General features: G+C 45.7%; 1 protein-coding gene across 6 annotated transcripts in view; it reads right to left on the bottom strand.

The window, feature by feature from the left end:
* The window catches only part of LOC114843888 (cadherin-24), a 120463-nt gene that overhangs the window by 32425 nt on the left and 68035 nt on the right, over positions 1 to 20003 (bottom strand). For all 6 annotated transcript variants that reach the window (XM_041067999.2, XM_055503645.1, XM_029130716.3 and 3 more), the window contains one exon: positions 6273 to 6454. In XM_041067999.2, coding sequence (XP_040923933.1) covers positions 6273 to 6454 — 182 coding nt within the window. The remainder of the gene's footprint in view (positions 1 to 6272; positions 6455 to 20003) is intronic.

The following is a 20003-nucleotide window of genomic DNA, read 5'->3' on the forward strand; positions in this document are numbered from 1 at the left end:
GTAACTACTGCACCTACACCAACCGACTGAACGTCCAGCCAGGAGACTGGCGACTTCCTTACAGTATTGTGCTGGGACAGAAATGCAAACAGCAAAGCAACATTAAGAAGACTGTGAAAACTGCACTTTGCCCACTTCGTCTGATGACGATGCGTTAGCATCTGATTCTGGACGGTGAGTATTTAGGGAAAAGCACCCGACTGAGAAAGAGCAAACGCATTACATGGGTGATTGGTGCTTCTTACCCTCCAGTATTCTAAACCCAGAATACATTATACATACAATACTCATATATTACTTCTAGATCATGACAAACGCAACTTTGGACACTTCTGCCAACTACACCTGCAAGTTGAGAGAACAAAGACTCTTGAATCTCCCTTTAGACTTTGTTCTTCCCTTTCCTCTGTTACGTGTCACTTATATTCTGTCTTCACCATCAGATGTCCCGTCCTCCCATCCTCTCCTTTTTCTCTTTTTCAACTTATGAACAAGAGGTTGGTCTTCGTCTCTCTCTCTCTCTCTCTCTCTCTCTCTCTCTCTCTCTCTCTCTCTCTCTCTCTCTCTCTCTCTCTCTCTCTCTCCCTCTCTCTCTCTCCCTCTTCCTCTCTCTCCCCTCTGAGGAGATTAACACAATCTCTCCCCGGCGTGAGAAAACAAACACAGATAATCCTGAGCACGCTGCTGGCATGTGACGAGGATTAGCGAGTCGTTTTAAGTGAGAGCATATGGAAATAATAAGAGCAAACTGACACATGTGCGAGCTCGCTTGTCCCCCAGGAATGAAAGGCACACAAATAGCAGGCTTACAGTGATCACAGCAGCCCAAACACACACCTCAAAAGGGAACCTCCTGAATCAGGACACTGGCGGATCCATATTAATGGTGTTCTGACATGCCACTGATCCACTTTGTTATATGTAAGCTCCTAAATACAGTAACATTAAAGAGGTGCTGCAAAAATGAGACATTGTCCCAGTTTGTTTTGTTTTGTTTTGTTTTGTTTTGTTTGCTGCATCAGTGGCTAAAAATGTTCTTACAATCAAAACATATCGAGCTTTTATTAAACCATCACTTGTCTGATTAGCATTTATAATATCTGTATCTGTCAGCTGGTGAGTGTTTTTTCCTTTTCTTCTGATTGATTTAGAGATATAAATACTCAGGCTATAATTAGATTTTGATTAGTTGATTTGTGCAGACCCAGGCCTCGGCCATCCCCTGGGACAGATGTTAACCTCTGGCCATTAGGGGGCACTGCTGCAGAGCAATGTCAAGAAGTCACTGCACCCAAGGTGTGTTATGCAAATTCTTCAATTACCTGCTACTTACGCTGTGGCCTTGTTCACATGCTGCATCAAAAATCTATTAGCAGCAACGTGCACATCCATTAGCAGCAATATGCCAAAAGAAAATAATTGGACTGGAGCTAAGCTGACTGGTCAGAGTTCAAAGACAAATAGAACAAGTCAGAGATCATAAAAGTCACTTGGAGTCACTGTTTGTTTCCATCTGTCTGCCTGCGTGTGTGTGTGTGTGTGTGTGTGTGTGTGTGTGTGTGTGTGTGTTTGTGTGTGTGTGTGTGTGTGTGTGTGTGTGTGTGTGTGTGTGTGTGTGTGTGTGTGTGTGTGTGTGTGTGTGTGTGTGTGTGAGCGGGAGAGAGCTGACCTGAATCAGACCAACAACACACTGACACGGCCTCCAGAGGCAAAACAGAGTGAGGACGGGCGGGGCGAGCGAGTAAGCTATTAGAGGCTGTGTGTGTGTGTGTGTGTGTGTGTGTGTGTGTGTGTGTGTGTGTGTGTGTGTGTGTGTGTGTGTGTGTGTGTGTGTGTGTGTGTGTGTGTGCATTTACTCACAGTTTAGCGCGCTGTGTCAAACTGCCCTGCATATTTGTATGTGTGGGGAGATCAGAGGGAGAGAGAGAGAGAGCAGAAACTGCAGCGAGGCAGAGCTTGATGATGAGGAGGAGGGTAATGTCGGGTTGGCAGGCTGATAGAGGAAGGATAATGGAGACGCCCAGAGTTCTTTCTGTTGCTGGGGGTCTCCGTGGGACTGACAGTAAATAAGCAGTGATAAGCAGCAGGCAGCACCCAGTCTTGCAGGCTGTTAATGACCCAGCTTTCCTGTGTCCCTGTCTAACCTGTGGCCCATGCTGCGTTCTCCCCCTCTGCTCTCAGGCACATCCTCAATGTCTTCATCTCATCCTCCCTCCAACTCACCCTGCCTTCATTTAACTCAGCCTCTCAAATCCTTCCACGCTGCCCCTCCTGACCCTGTTTCTACCTATTTCTTCTGCTAAAGTTCTCCTCTCTCTCTGTCGTACCCATTTCCCATGTGATGAGCATCAGCACGCAGCATCCCTCCGCACACAGGAGGCGCCTCTGTGCAGTTCCATACAGTTTAAACACGGAGCTGCAAGGTCAAGTGCTATCGATGTGTGTGTCTCTGGGAAGTTTATGTGTGTGCGTTTGTGTGCATGCATGTGTGTGTGTGCGCACGTGTGTGCATGTGTGTGCATTTGCGCGTGTGTGTGCATGCGTGCATGTGTGTGTGTGAGACTATGCATCTCAGATCAACAGCTAAAGAGATGCAGCCTGCAGCAGTGAGATGACCTGTGAGGTCAAGGCCAACTCTGTGGCCAAGACAAATTGTTCAGCTCGGAAATCCTTCCTGCTCCAGGGGCACGGATCGTTTCCATCTCCTGTTAAAATTCTTCACGGGTTGAAATCTGTCTGACTCATGGAGATGGAGAATGGGTCATGGACCTTAACATACGCGAGCAGGCACAGCCATGACAGACTGTGTTTCCTGTAGGTTCCAGGGGAAGCTTAACGCTCATGTTCTGCTTTCTTTAAGTCTATTTACGTTACAGCCTCTCTTACATGTTTTTCATTAGTTGTGCACGGTTTCCCTGAAGGGCTGAATCCCATTTAACCCATTCCAGTCTGTTGTCTTACGGGTTTATTTGAGCACACACACCTGGAAACAGAGCCAACAGAGCTGAGGCTGCAGCTGCTGCAACCTCACAGGGTGCACTACTGTAACAACCTGTGATTTTGTGTGAGATTCCCATCATGGAATCATGGAATCCTGCTCTGTCCTAGTAGATGTGCAATGTGGGGGCATACAGTACAGTACCACTGTCTCTGCTGGTCCAGTGGGTGAGGGGGGGTCGCCCATCTGGCCTCTCGTCCCTCACTAACTAATGGATCCTCCCATTACATGTAGCTTCTTCTCTCACTCGGCTTGTTGTTTCCATGCCTCCCGTCTCCAAGCTTCCTTTTTATTTCTACCTCTCTTTTTATTGTTGTTTATTTCTCTGCTTCTCGTCCCAACCTCTAGCTGTGCTGCTCTGCAGCTGTCACTGATTCTACGCTGTCTCTGCATTGCTCATGTCTCCTCCTCCTTCTGCCTCCTTCATATTCTCACTGCCTTGTTATACTCTACTTGCTTCTGTCACTACCTCTCAGGCCCTTTTTTGAACACTGCCCTCTTCTCCCCGTTCTTCATCCCTGCTCCTTCCCCTCATTCCTGGGTCTTCACCTCCAATTTCTTTCTTCTTCATCTCTCACAGTGTCTCGTCCTCTTCTTGTCCATGTGCCTCTTCAAAGGCACTCGCCCTGTAGCAGGCTAGAAAACCCTGCTCTCCATACAGTAGCACCCCCAGGTGAGAACCTACTCACACACACTGCTCACATTCATGATACACACTGTAGCTGCAACAAATCTAGAGTTGTGCACCTGTGTCCACAAGTACAGTATAGACATGCAATTGTAAATGCTATGCACACTGTCAACAAGGAGCCTCTACAACAGCAAGTTATTCCAAAAATGTAAAAATTAGGATACCTTTCTTCAAGTCTGTTAGTGTGCACAGTCGTCTATTAGGTTGGAGTCAGCCATTTCTAAGGAGCTTGTTGTGCTCACACTAAACAGCAGATATGCAGATTGTAGGAGGGATTCTCAGATGATAAATTACTTTCTTTAAAGCATTTGCACCCACCTTTATGTAATGATTAAGCACACGATACGTCACAAACACATCACATCCCATAGAATCTGTTCCTCGAAAGCCTTGATGAGTAACTAATTACGTATAACTTAGTAAGAAATGATCTCTTCTCGCTTGACTTGTTCTATGAGCAGGATTCAGCAGGTGAGCAGACCTTGACAACGCTGCTAATCTGTGAGTTGGTTCTTGCTAATGAGTATCTAAATATATCATTCACAATCCACAGAACCCTTTTATTATCATCCAAGCACAATCTTCTATGTGCTCAGAAATGTTCCTGCTACTAGCCAAGAGGTAGATAATTCTACTCAATGACGTACGTACGAATATGCCGCATTTCACACAACAAAGTGTGCAGATAATTTGTAATAGTTTGAATAATGATGTGCCCAAACAGTCAGAGAGCTAGAGGCTTAAAGAGCGAACACTCTGCCCACTGCTGCTCATGGGCGATGTATGTTAGTATGAGGTAAAGTGCAGCAAATTAATTTCATTACAGACTGAGACAGCGGCTGGGAAGCGACTGAGGGCCCTGACATGACAGTTAACGTCACTATAAGTTTATTTAGCCTCGGTGCGAGCATCTACAGTAAGATGCAACTTTAGCCTCACTGAGGCTCCAAAATGTGGTAGCGTCATGTACCTAAAGACTATCAAAGGACCCAAGTGATTCAAAGTAGAACCAAGAAGGAATGCTCAGAGACACGTGCACACAGACACCTGCACAATAAATATATGGCACCGCTTCTGCACAATATTCCACACGAGTGCAAAAAAATTAGAGTGGCTGCCTGCAGACACCATGTATACACACTTTCAAAACACTGTGATCATTCAGGATGATGGGCAGGTACTCGGAATGGGAATGTGTAGACACAGTTTTGATTTCATTTTGTGCAGCAGATGTGACACCAGGTGGTACCTCAAAAAAGGTAGTCACTTCACCAATCAAACCCGATTTTTACTGCCATACACAGCATTTGACGAGCATCAGGACAATCAGTCTGTGATTTCTGTTGCTGGTGGTGTGACCCTGGTTTTCACCACGCGCAGGTCTGTGGGCCATGAATCGAGCTGGGAGCTAACGCTTCACTACAGGATTTACAGTACTTTGTAAAAAACAGCAGAAGCTTTTTTGAATACGAGAACATTAGGGCTTAGGAACAGAATGCATCTATGCCTTGTGCTGTGTCTTGGATTGAATTTGACATGGAAGTGTTAAAAGCCTCTTAACCAGACTAATGATGTGGAACAGCTGAAACACAACAAGTCTGCTCGCATTTGCATTCAGTGCTTTAGAAAATGACTAATAGAGTATACACCCAAATAAAGTAATAAATAAACAATTGTTATATCCAAGACTAATACAAGCCTTTCTTCTTTGGGTCCACTGTAGATGCTATACTACATTTGGTTTAGTTTAACTGAATTGTATTCTAGGGTTGCAATATTTTGAAGATCCAAAGTATGAAGCAAATCAACTGGCATGAAGTAGGGAGAGCAGCTACTGCAAAGGTCTAAGATCAGCTCACATGAACAGTATGTGGACGGTACTACAAAGAATATTGAAAAATACTTAGAAGCATACAGTTTTTCTTCAATTTTGATAAAATTTCCTGTTAACTGGTAAACAGAATGTAACAGTGTAGCTCAGATTTCTCTAGTGAAACACACTGGGAATAAAGATCAACAGTATAATGCAGGGCACAGATTTGACAATGAGTGATTCCAGATGTTCATTTCAATGTGTCGTCTTATCGATCAGTTCAAACCATGACTTGATTTGTGGTGAAGGTGAGAGAAGTTATTCATATTTCATAACTTAAGTCAAATATTAATGTGCTTTAATGTTGTACTGCAAATCACCTTTGGAGAGTTGGCTACAGACTGCAAACCCACAGGCTGCCTGCACAACTTCATTCATGATCATTCATCACTGCTTCCGTTTACTAGGGTTGTGGCTACATAATCCACCCTATAGTTTAACGTTCCACAAGTAAGCTGCCAGTAGAAAGGCTTCAAATGTCAGGGACTGCCTGTAAACCTGATATAATACGCAACAGTCTGAATGTGGAAATATAAAAATGCAATATAGTCTATAACATGTCACTGCACCTCTGCAGTGCTGTTGGAACAAGGGGACACAGGTTCTGTGGCTGGGGGACCACTGACCAATCAAATTCACCTAAACAAGCCAACATTAGTACTTGTTCAGTACATTCTATACCTTCAGCTCCTGCTTCCCTCCGTCCTCACCTTGTTGAGCGTGATGACTGCCTCCTGGTTTACTCCAGTGATGTTGAACGTCTCCCCGCTCTCCCCCTCCAGTATCGTGTACTCCAGCCTGGCGTTCTCACCGAGGTCGGCGTCCGATGCCGAGATTCGCCCGATCTCAGCACCAGGGATGGCCAGCTCAGACACAGAGAAGGACCACGTGCCTGGACACACACACAGTGGCACCCATTAGTGGTATTCATTCTTTCATTAGTGCTGATATGCAGCATTTGTCAGTTAAAGATTTCATTTTGTCTTTTCAAATGTTTCACATCTCTGTCCTCCACCTGTGCTATTTCAATATTTATAATAACTCATTGTCAGATAAGACAGCCTTTAATCCAACAGAGCTGAGAGCAGGAAGCAGAGATGAAAGATGGATGGTTAAATACAGAGGCGCCAGTGGTGGCAGAGTAAAGATTACAGTACATGTGTCCATTGCAGCATTTACAGATATTGTCTATTTAGCTTCTGACTCATCCATCACATCCTTCTGAAAAATATCAAGCTAACACACATTCAGGCCATGCTTCCATTATTTTTAAATATGCTTCCTTTACTTTTAGAGGTGCTCCAATCAAAGCAGCACCATTCCGTTCTGCTGGCGCTGCAGTTTATATCATAGAGACGTACAGTAAAATTCACCTGATGCACCTATCAGATTGAAATGAAAGATCAGACGCAAAGTGGAACGTCTATGGACTCGTATTAATGCAGAACAAATAGCAACCACCTACTATAGCACTTAGTTTCATTCTAACACAGATGCAACAGCGGAAAGGAAAGAGAGAAAGGTAAGATATCAGTGTTTGGCTCCCACACGTAGAACAGGCAGAGCTGTTATCTGGCCAGTTAAAGCAAAGGGAGCAGATAGACCTGTAAATGTGTACGAGAACAACATGAGCTGACAGAAAAAAAGATGGGCAGCGTTTCACCCGTATAGTATCTAGGCCAACACACAGTGAGATGAATTCTGTATAACTGACAACATCACAGCCGGTTTATTTCACTTTGTGGATCGAGATTGTAGTTTAAACATCAAAGTGGCGTCGGCAACCAAATGTATCAGTCAGTGTTTGAATGTTGCCTTTCAAAGTTTGTTGATGTCAAAAATATAATTTAGCTTTTACTGTAAACCCACAGAGGGGTCACTGCAGAACCACAAGGTCTCAGTGATGTTTTTGCCACAAATAGAATCCTATACTAACATAAAAATCATCTTCATACAAACTGTATTGACTCTAAAAATACAAGCATCAGCAAAACAAATACCCTCCATGTGAGAGTCTGGAATATAAACACCTCCAGGCGTCTACAATCCCCAAATCTCTAAATTAGAGCAGATGTGATGTTTTCTGTGGTAGGATCGGCTCTGGCTACGACTGAAGCTACTGTACTCTGGGTCAGACAGTGGCTGTTGTCTGGGTTAAAAGAACAAAGCAAACACACATCCGTCTATTCAAAGGGCACACGTGATGCTGGCTGTGTTAGAGAAGCATACGGGGAAGCTATTTTGGAGGAAGCGTCATGTACAGTGCCCAAACCTCACAGCACTGACTGCGAGCTTGGCCTTATCACAAACCCTCAGCGCCTGACCTCACTCGCTCGATTGAATGAAGAAGAAGGCAGTTACACAACGAGATAGATCAGAGAGGTCCATGTTGATGACCAATGTGGGCCTGGCAAATTATTCAATCAAATGGCTAATTACACAAACATTTAGTGTCACAGAGGAATCTGTAAATTAAGAGGACTGTGCTGCAGACAGGCTGTTCTGCAGACAGGCTGTTTTGCAGACAGGCTGTTTTCAGACAGGGCTGTGCTGCAGACAGGCTGCGATGCAGACAGGCTGTTCTGCAGACAGGCTGTTTTGCAGACAGGCTGTTTTCAGACAGGGCTGTGCTGCAGACAGGCTGCGATGGAGACAGGGCTGTGCTGCAGACAGGGTTGTGTTGCAGACAGGGCTGTGCGAGTCTCTATGACTGGAAGGCAGAGAAACAGACGAGACGTGCTAAAGTGTAAGTAAATGCAAACACACGCACTCACACGAACACTAACACTCACACACACACGTGTCAGACGCTCGTGAAGAGAGTGACAAAGGGGGTGAGGTGCGTCATAGGATAGCATAGTCATTATCATCTCCCCGGCCCCACAGGAGAGCAGCTGGCAACAGGTTAGACATCATTTCCACCTGTGATGGACTAGGAGAAAAAAAGCCTAAGAGCCGACAGGGGAACAGGAGAAAAGGATAGTGAAAAGGTAAATAACAGGGAGAGAGTCTCATCTCACACACTGGATGGAAATAGACGGGCTCTGTCTTCTGTGTTTGAACAGGTAAAATGCACAGCGAGCCATGAAGAAAGAGCACGGCTGCTCCGATGCTTCATGTCTCGCTAATGTGGCTGCTGCCCGCTGAGCTGCTGTGATGGCGCCAGAGAGAGGAGAGTGAAAGCCCTCCTGTGTTGCACTTGGCCACGGCTTCAGAGCCCACAGGACTTGCTTCATGTCTCACCTATTTCAAACAGGCCCTCTAAGGGATGCCAGCAGTGGCTGGGGACCGCAGCCATCAGATAAAGGTGATAATAAAGAGGAATGGCAGGTGGTCAGTGTTAATAAAGAAGAATTTATGGAAATAAATGGAACAGGGAGGGTGGCTAAGAAGCATTATAGAACAGATAACTGTGAAATCACAGACGGACATGAGAGTGAGAAACCAGCGGGAATCACCTTTTGAGGCCGGTGCTGCTAACGCAGCTGGAGAGGCAGAGCAGGCGAAAAAGGGGAGGCTGAAGGGGATAAAGAAAAATAAATATGGGCCACAGCTTATCTGAAGCAGAGACTGAGTGTGTCTGGTAGCGGTGGAAGGTCCCGCGTTAGAGGAGTCATTACCAGAATGCCGAGCTGGCTAAAACAGACGCACTGGTTTTGAAAATAGCCTGAATAAAATCTGCATCTGTTTAGGGGAAGTCCATCCGCCGACACTCGTATCCGAGAGGGTTAGAGGTAGAGGAGGCAGAGGAGAACGTGAGCGATGAAGTGATGGGATGAAAACAAAGCTGCTGGCAAAGCAAAACTGGTTAAGCTTCCAGAGGCATTACGAGGTTAAATTAGCCCGCACATGGCGCATGTATAAGTGGAGGTGAAGCCTTGTTTCCCGGTGCTTGTGAAGCAGTGTCGATCTTTTACATGCTCCAGGGCAAGTAGCGTAAAGCCCTTCATGTCGTACTTTTACTGGCCTTGTGCAGAGATGTAGGCCATTAGCCATTACGCAGTCCGTTCCTAATGCCGTATGAAGTGGGACAGAAAGGCAGGGTGTGCCTGAGAGCGTTCATCCATTAGTCCATTAGCAGTGTGTGTCAATGCCCAGCTTATACGCTGGGGTGGGCAGCCCTGCTACACAATGGTCCGACTCCAGCACACTGCATGGGCTCTGAAGCAGCTCCTCCCAGACGCGCCCAAAGAAAAGCAGGAATGTGAGTCCCATAATGGAACGTTCTGCAGCAGCCTTTGGAAACAACAGCGGCCTCTTAGTCACTGAGTCACGCGCCAGCCTATAGTCACGGCCTCCTCTCATTTGGCTCATCCTCATCCCCTGCGTCACACAGTTATCTCCTCTTCTCACAAAGCTGCACTTTCCTCACTGCAGGAATCTGCCACGTTCTAGTTCTGATCATTTTTGTTACTGTGACGCTAAAAGCTTGTCGTACATTTTAGAACCTGACACTCGCTTCTGATTGGGTGTTCACACACCTATCAGGGTCAAGATAAACACTAAACACCAAGATCTGTAGATCTGTAAAGCTTTTAACACATGTGTTATGAAAAATGTGCTATGCGTCTCTTCCTTGAATCCATAATTGTAAAAAAACTGCAAACATCGGCCCGACACACGCATGATGCCGGGTGACTAACAGCTTCACAGTGACATCCCACAGCCTGCCTGCTTGACTGAACCACTGACTGATGTGAGCAGAAGAAAGGCAAGTGGAGCTCAACTCACCGCTGACGTTCGCCTCCACCTGTGGAACGATAAAGGCTAAATACGATGTGGGGCAGAAAGTGAAGAGAGATGAAGACAGCTGTGGTTCTACTGTCTGCTGACACAGAACTCACCGAACTGTGGGCACAAAACTAATATAGAGTAAAGGGAACAGAGAAATAGAAACATGTTGGTATGAGCCACCTGATTTCAAATTAATTTATTCTTTCAGTCCCTTTCCTTCATTTTCTATTCGAGCTCTGAAGGTCTAAACTGCTCTAACAATCATTACAAATAATTGCACGTTACCGAGTTGTTTAGCTTATCATCACACCATTATTGCTTAGCTGCCACCCAAACCAGAGACAGGTGATAAAGCTGGTTTCAGGAATCAAGAGCTGCATTTCCCCTGACGATGCACTGGTGCAGCACAGACAGAGCCTGAAGCCAGCTGTAATTAAGGCAAGGTGCCGTCCAGCCCAGAGGCCGACGGAACGCTGGACATGGATGAAATTAAGACTCCAAGCAGGAGCTTTGTGACAAAGCTGGGGGGAAACAATCGTCACAGCAAGAACCGAACACCAATCCAACCGGAACAAAATGAAATATTTCTGCAGGTTTGTTTGTGCAAAGTGATTCATGTTGATTGCATATATTATACAGTACCACAGGGGTGAGGAATGCAATCAAAGCGTCTACATGAAGAACCCGGAGCTAAAACAGTTGCAGTTGGTGAGAGAGCCTTGCCATAGTTTTGCAAGACTCACATTAATGCAAATTATCATAATAGTTTCCCTGTGAATTACAGTTTGAAATATCAAATAGTGAAAAGGAATATGGACAGAATACAGAATTCTTATAACTTAAGTGATATAAAATTATAGAGATTAGTAGTGTAGCAGAAAGCTGGAGCCTTTCTCAGCACAGACTCTGTGACCTACAGTCATATACAGCCCTTCTCTGAAACACTAGACCTCATACAAATCGTCAAACAAACAGTAGCAGAGCTAAAAACATGCCAATAATTAATGTAATGGAATCTAACAAAGCTACGCTACAAAACCTAAAGGTTATCGAACCTTGGAAAAACAGACAAACCAAGCACATGTGGGAGATGAACCGACAAGGTGCTAATGGTGAGGAAATATGTCAAACACAGTCCAGGGGTAAGTGACTGCCCTTGATGAGAGCAGATGAACCAGGAAGCGTGGAATAAGGTTGAGGTGAAACGTGACCAAAGAGTTCAGCTGATAAAACAAGCATTTGTCGTGTAAAGGTTTCATGTACACACAGACAAGCAGAGGAGGAAGAGTCTGGGAGAGAGTCAGTGGACCAGGAGGAAGAGGATGAGGCAAACCAACGGCAATCGCCACTGGAGTCATCTGGACAGTGTGTTCCTGTTCAGGAGGCAGGACAGAGAGTCCAATCCAATTTAAGCAGGTTCTTTGTGGGCAACATCATCAGGACATTCAGCCGAGAACAGGAAGTTGCTTCCTGCTGCAAAACGTCATTGCTGCGATGCTGCTCAATAATCCATGGAACTCTAGGAAACACTGATAGAGTGTAGTCTGTAAATGGCATTTACCTAAATACACTTCCTTTTTTCTAACCAAAGCCCTGGATGCTGTGTCCTAGATTATTTTTTGCAGTGTCTAACAAACGCTCTGTGGGGAACAGTGTGCGTTTACTTGCTGTGTGTGTGATCTGAACATTGTTTGGCTGCTTTGGGGGTCATGGTTTGGTTTTAATGGCTGACAAATCGCTCAGTCAATAACCTGTGACGTAGTGGAGCCTGGGCCCATGTAGACCCAGGGAGCATGCAGACTGATCTGAAGAAGCACCAAAGAAGCCTGAAGAGTGGGTCAGTCAGGAACTTCAGTACTACCTTAAAAATAAACAGCGGCACAAACTGACTCCAGGACACCCGATTTGATTTCTGGTCCTGAGGTTTCAGTTTGACAGAGAGCATCAGGTGATCACTGACCCAGGAGAACTATTTACAGACTCACCATTTGTCCTGATTACCCCAGTTTCACCTCTGGTGGACTAGAGCCATAATCAGTCTGTGACCAGGGACTGGACCAGTTGCCTACAACTTAACATACATGGCAAGAAATAAAAATGCTTGGACAAGAACCAAAATCAGAACTCAAAAACAAGAAAAGTAGCAGTGTGACAAAAGGTGAAGGCTTTAAAGAGAAGAGCTACTGTACAACCCAGTGGATAAACTGGGAGACTGCTGAGGCAGAAAACTACAGTAACAGGGACTGAAGTGAAACAAGCATCAATCCGAACTAATGTGGGTTCTAGCAATAAAATGACTTTCCCATGAATCATTAAATCTTTCACTGTCTTCCTCTATACCTTTTGTCTGCTTCATGTTAACACTAAGACTCTAATTTGTGTTTTTATTCCCCGCTGATCTATTGATCAAAGTGTTTTGACTGGTACAGAACCAGCTGGACAATGAACAGACAAGCTACTGTATACAAACAACACACATAAACCAATGATCTGAAAAGGAATGGCCCCTGGTTGGCAAACGCGGCCAGAGGGAAAAAAATTCAAATTTATGTCAAATTGAAATTTTTGTCTCAAAATCGCATCGCAGTACAGTAGCTGCCGCTGTTGCGCTCCTCCTAAAGTGTCCTCACCGCTGCTGGTGTTAAAGATGAACGTGTTTCCAGAATGACTGGTGATGCACTGGTTGCTCTTACTGTAGTTACGGTAGCTGTTTGAAGCAAAGAAAAGCAAGTTAGCGGTCCTCGCCGATGCTTTGACAATGTTCTGTCGTCTGTACTGTATGCGATCTAAACAGTCACCACAGTTTTACAAGGCGCAATCTGACGCAGTTTGATCTTTGCTCTTATCGTTCTAGTTACGGAAGTAGCTAAAAGAGAATGAGAACTCATTCTCTTTTAGCGGGGGGGTTCGTGAAAAACAGCTCCAAATGACTTTTTGGGTGTTACAGGGCACTGACCCCTGGTGATGTGTGTTAGACACTAACGCATGACCTCTCTGACCACTGGGTTACTCATTTTCTGCAGCCACAGTACGTTTAACAGAAAAGACGCTGGCTGTGGCTCCCATGTGCCTCTATCCATCAGAGGACGTGTAGTACTTTAAAATGAGCACAGAGCTGCTGTCAAGTTGCTTCAGCTTGTAACTCAAGTTACCAAAGTCTTCCCAACAACAAGCCCCACAGTTACTACAGTTCAGCCCTCCAGCCTGAGGAGGAGCTGTGCTTAGTTTCCGCTTCCACGGTTCTCTTCCTGTTATTGCTGGTGTTTTTCATGGTGAGTTTACTGAGTCCCCAGTGATGAGCTGTGTGATATTCTCCATATGCATTTTGTTCATCTACAGTAACACACCATACCTCAGAGATCTGCTGTGGCTTCTTCATTCAGCAGATAACGGATATGATAACAGATTACTGCTCCACCTACAGTATGTATATTATATATATATATATATATATATATATATATTATTTTGTACCAGATTCCTTTTGCAAACGTTCTTGTCACGATCTGGGTCTTGGGTCTAGTTGTTTCCTGTTTTATTTTGGTAGTCTCCTGTTTCTGTTCCTGTTTTAGCTTCACTCCCGGTTTACGTCTTGTCAGAGCTGTCCTGGTCATTACCCACACCTGCACTTTATCAGTAATTAAGTCACTTTGTATTTAGCCACCACCTGTTGCCAAGGTCCCTTGCCAGATCGTTGTTCGTGTGTCATTGTGGTTTCCCCAGTTCATTGTTCCTGCCGTGTCTTCGTGTTTCCTGGTTTTTTCGATGCTCGACCTTGTTTGCCTGCCTGAACACGCTTCACCGCCTGACGTTTGGTATTGTACTCTCCTCCCGGTTATGATCTGTGCCTGCTCCTGACTACGTCGCTGCCTAATCCCATGTAACCCGTCTGATCACCTGTGTATGACCCTGCCTGGACTTTACTCCGCATACTGGAATTAACCACACTCTTTAACGCCAGAAAATCGTGTATTGTGCTGTGCATGTGGGTCCTCTTCCGAACGATCCCTGACAGTTCTGTTGTTTAGCATGTTCTATGAAAAGCAGAACACGCTACACTCATGCACTGCAGTGATTTCGAGCCTGGTGAAAACGCAACGTGTAAATGCAAGTGCAGCAAAGTGCTAAGCCACACGGGAATGCTGGTACTGAACAATGACAGAGCAGGTGCACAACCTCAATATTTGCAGGAGAAAAAACACGTGAAAGGACATTTTCATTTGAAACACGTGTGAAAGCTTTGTTTGCTGCTTCAAGTTGTAGCAACAATGAAAAGTCCAGAGCTGCAGTGACACTTTGTTTACTTCTGCTTGAGTCCAGGGCGGTCTGTCTGTCTGCTTCAGTCTGCTTCCTCATGTTTTTGCATTGCCCTCTGTCCACTCTACAGAGTTTTTATTCCAAAGAAAGTTTTTAAACAGCTCGGAGCCATGATATCCCACGAGGCTCAGCAGGTTCCATCTTTGCATCATGTCATTGTCAGTAACATTCTGTAGGATGAACATCTGTTTACACAATATGGCGAGCTACATTACGATTATTACAAATGTTATGAAACTTAAGAGAGCTGAGTGGATCGATCCTGCAGGAAAGCAGCTCACCCACCGCTGTTTAACTGCCAGTGGTCAGTTATGGATGGAGATGGTTAACGTATCGGTGGAGATGACATGCTGGTGTTTTGAAGGTCAGCAGTACAAGGACACCAGGAGAAGTGGGCAAAGACACCAGAGAGCATATTTATGTGGCTGCTCAGGGATCTTCAGAGGGCTGGGTGAAGATTAAACATGCTCAGCTGAGTGGACATCAGTGGACTTCCTCTGTGTTCCATGTGGGATTTCAGGGCATTCTTCTCTGTCCAACGTCTTCCTAAGAATTCGTTTTCACAGGCCTGACTTTGAAGCAATTACATTTGTGAAAACCAAACACACACTAATGCGAGACAGCTAGCAATTGCCCGCCACACGCCATTGAGGATGTGCCGCTCACAGCCGAGCGCCTCCATTCATCAAGCCTGACAGAGAATGAGAGCGCGAGAGAGGCGAGAAAAGGAAAGCAGAAGCAAACGGAGGCGGAGAGGTGAAAAGTAATGTTGCAAGACAACAGTGGCGAGATGAAGAACGCGGGTCGACAGCAGGTAAAGGTGGGGAAAGCACAGAACAGACAGGGAGGAGGCAAAGCTGGAGAACGAAGAGAGAGAGGTTTAGAGGCTGTCGGGAAGATTCCCATTAACATGGAAATCACTTCCCCTTCCCTGGCTCTTCATGGCTCCTGATGGCTCGCAAAGAGAGAACAGCTTTAGCTCCCATTATTCTGCATAAGGGAGCAGACTGCCAGGTCAGATGAAACGGTAACACAGAGAAACTGAACAATAGTCAGGGCAGGTCGCCTGCCTTTACTATGTGTTCTCTTCTAGCAGTATTGAAGAAAGTGTGATGGAGTCACAAAAAATAAAAAAGCAGGAAGGAATGGCCTCATTTGGGAGACTGGCTTTAATGAAGGTTTAAATTTTCCATTCTCCCTTTGTAATTGCAGGGGCCGTTGTGAGAGTGGAAACTGTCTCAGTGTGGAGTATTTAAGAGCCTCGTGGGCGTCCGTGAGGCTGCATCGCCTGCATGTAGGTCTGTTGGAAGCCTTGTGCTGTGTAGGGCGATTACCGCACCATGAATCTCCCCTCGCAGACTCTTTTGGATCGTGCAAGAGAAGCTCATCATGGAGAGCTGTGCCTGCAGATTTCTCACAGGAGCCGCCGATTTGATGCGCCCATAACGTCAGAGTAGAGCCCCGTGTGCGCACGTGTGGGTATGAGAAGAAGAAACCAACAGCTGGCTGACCCTCCATGCTGGACACACAGGAGTCGGTGGAGGGGTTCCGCGTTCGGACCCACAACGCCTGGAGGAGTTCTTATGAGCAGGGCTCTACGCTGCCGCCGCTGACTCCGGGGCACAGCAGCTGCAATGGGAGAGGCCCAATTGTGCGTTGTGATACGAGGGAGCCGTTCATGCCTCTCTCTGCCCTCGAGCCGGCCGCATTTCCAGGGCTCTGCATACGTATTGTGTGTGAATTCCCAGGGGAGGTTGTTTTGATCCAAGCTGGAGCTGACGTTCATATACTGCACCAGCCCTGAACGTACGCATGCTCATGTTAAGCACACATGCCGCCACGCAGAGCAGACGCACATATGTCTTGACCTGGAAACCTCGTCATTCCACTTCCCTGCACCCTTCAGCGCGGCGGGAGACGAAGTGATTTTCAGCTGGACTGATTATCACTGTCATCATCTAGCCATTAGCTTTAGTCCGTTGCTTTATTGCCCCAACTCCGTCTCTCCGTCATGTTGTCTCCCTCCTACCTCCTTCACGCTTTGGTGAATTTGCCCCCGGGACTTGCTTTCATGCATTCTAAAGAGCGCCGTCTTGTTGTGTTTATCGTGCCAGTTCACACAATGGGAGACGTCAGTATGTGGGTGAGCGTCATTGGACAGGACGGCCAGACGTGGGAGGCTGCGTTGGACCAGATTGGCCGACGTATGTGTCTCTTAACTTCCATGAGCCCATTACTAGTCCGCAAATGCACATTAGTCATGCCATTTGACTAAATTCATTATCGATGCCTTGTTGAAGAGGACACAAGCTATTTTCAATATGCATAAGGTTTCACTGAATGTGATGGGACTGTTAAACAGGCTGGAATAGCAAATGATGGAGTCTGATGCCAGCATACAGGCCATTTTATCCCTGCTGTGTCTACCCACGTTCTATTAAAATAATTATTCATTGTTAATTATTAAAACCAATGATTTAAAGAAACTACAAACACTGAACAGAGATGTTCATCAGCAAAAGCATCGGTGGTTCGCGATGAAGCTGTGAAAGCGGCCGGTCTGAGTGGGATTTCTAAGCACAGACACTTTCTGCCACACTGACTAAAATGATTATGCACCGAGGGTGTTTAAAAACAGTAACAGATGGGAGGGAGTGTGATAAGGGACATGAGGGGACCGGGTGTGTGAAGAGCACACACTGAAAGAGCGAGAGTCAGGGACGTGTGTGTGGGAGTGTGTTTGTGTCACTGGGTCCGACATTAGATGGCAACGTCTGTCACCTTTCTGTCTCCTGACGGATCAAAGTGCAAGGATGTGTGTGTGTGTGTGTGTGTGTGTGTGTGTGTGTGTGTGTGTGTGTGTGTGTGTGTGTGTGTGTGTGCGTGCGTGTGCGCGTGTGTGTGTGTGTGTGTGTGTGTGTGTGTGTGCGTGCGTGCGTGCGTGTGTGTGTGTGTGTATATGTGTGCAATAAAGAACTCAAGGTTAAACCGTTCTCCCAATCAGTGAGTGCTCGTCGGCCTCAGTTGTCTTTACTGTGTGTTGTCTATTTTATGGCTTCACTCACCATGTCTGCCTCCGTGCCACTAAGGGCACATGTGCCATGATCATCCTCCCTCGTTCCATCGTTCCATTAGTAATATCTGTGATGAAGCTCTCTCCCTCTCCTCCCCGGCGCGTACACTGACTGATCTTATCACTGCTAGCTGTGTAGTCGTCTATCTCTCCACCCATCAAACCTCTGGGAGAGCGATGGCTCCCTCAACGTTTTTATGTGGCACCACTGGCAAAGGCAAGGTTGTTTGGAAACTACAAAAAGAAGGAAAGTGGCACCTGTGCCTCTGTCTGCGAACTTTTTAATCAAACTGTTTTTGTGAGCGGAGCAACAGAAACCAAGTTCAGGAGCAAGCTACGGTCTCCAGACTCATCACTATACAATACACAAGCCATGAATAACAGCTACACCCTGACGGAGCTCCAAACACAGCAGGGCTACGGGTTTTTGACAGGTTCCGGTAACACAGGAAGAATAAAACATTGATGGGTCGAGTTTAGCAATCGCCAAGTCAGAAACGCTGCAATAAAAAAATTTAAAAATTTGACTTCCGCCACGATGCCCCTCACCCATCACTCTGCCTCATTACTGCATCTGCCCTCTGCTCTTTTTAACCACACATAGGCCCTCCCCTCCCTCCCCAGTCATTTCTGATCCTAGTCTAAGTAGTTTCACATATTCACTTCACCTCAGCCACCAGTTCAGCCCCTTCCATCCTTCCTACCTGTCACCTGTCTGTGAAACGTGTCAGACATGCACAGAAGCTATGAGCTGCTCTCTGACCTCTGATTCTGCTTTGCCTTTCCTGCGGGTTTGCTGTTGTTATGTTCTGCCTCCCTAATACACTTATTAGTAGTCAACAAATGTTGTCCTTCTTAATAATTGACACTTTTTAAATAAAGTGATCATCTTCTCTTAGCCAGCTAGAGCTTCTAGCCTCTGTTTTGACTTACAGTATATACCAGAGAGAATTCACACAGATTCTTCAATTATTCAGCTACAACGTTAGAAAACATGTTGAAGTAAATGACTACATGGAAACAAGCGTATAGAATTTCCCATCAGCCCAACAGCAACACTATGTCCTATTCCAAAGCTGTACAGTATGATGCTGAGGAAGTCACATCATCTTCATTTCTATATTTTAGTCATCTACTCTGTATGTCCTATATGTCCTGATGCTTTGCAACTTTGATTAGTAGTGATTTTATATCCAACATTCCTGTTTACACACAGATAAATACACAACCATGTATTCCACTAATAAAAGTGAGCATTGATGCAAAACGCAGAGAAATGTCCAGGACTTTTTTTGGAATGAAACTACAAACTATCTTTGAATATTCATCAGCAAAATGCAGAAAACGATTACTTTGCCAACTGTGCATTTAGATAATTGTCACATTAAAACACATGCTACCTCATTTATTTCATTTAATTTGGACAAAAAGTCAAATTAGTTTTTGTCGCAGCGAAGAATGCAGAGCCGAAACATCAAAAACCGTTTTGCTGTCCAAATACATTTGGAGCAGTGTCTGCTGTTTGATAATTAGACCCAAAGGAAAGTGTGGTTAGTGGTGTTTGCCAATGAAACGTCTGAAAATATCCCACGTTCTCTGTACTTAACCAGAGAACAACTACAGCATGTGAGGTAACCTACTTTCACGCTGCTGCGCTGCCATCTCCGAGCTTAAGAAATCCCCTGACAGCATTCCAACCGTAGACAAAGAAAACCCACTTAGTTTGTGGTATCGTGATTTGGTTAAGAAGAAATTCTAGGAATGTTGTGAAAAGACAAACCAATAAAGTTGAAGTGTTAAAGGTCAACATGTTCAGCTAATACCTGCTACGAGGTGCAGTGTGAAGGATAAGCAGCGCTGACCTTGGCGGACGGGCGGACGCAGGGACAGGATTTGATGTCTTGACTTGTCATTGAGGCTGGTTGTGTAATTGACTAGAGCTGTGAGGTTGCTGACCTTGATCGTGTGTTCATGCACAAGGGAGCAAGAGCATGAGGAAACACATGCAAAGCACAGAGGTCAAGCAGAGGGTGAACACTACAGTATATTTTACATGTGGGAGTAATGTATGTGGGTTGCTCATAGAGAGAGAGAGAGTATAACCACACATATGACTGCAGGTTAATGCCCACTATAAAGCACGTGCTGTATGCAGGCAGCGATCGCAGGCTCGTGGAGCAAACAGCCCGGAGGTCTGGTAGTCTGCTCGCTTTCCATGCAGCTGCTGGCGCTGGGAGTCTCCTCATCACCGAGACACAACAGAATAAGTCCAGTTTTTTCCCAGATGCCCTCCAGTCCAGAACACAGCTCAGTCCAA

The sequence above is a fragment of the Betta splendens genome, chromosome 17, assembly GCF_900634795.4.
Source record: "Betta splendens chromosome 17, fBetSpl5.4, whole genome shotgun sequence".
In the NCBI taxonomy this organism is placed as follows: Eukaryota; Metazoa; Chordata; class Actinopteri; order Anabantiformes; family Osphronemidae; genus Betta; species Betta splendens.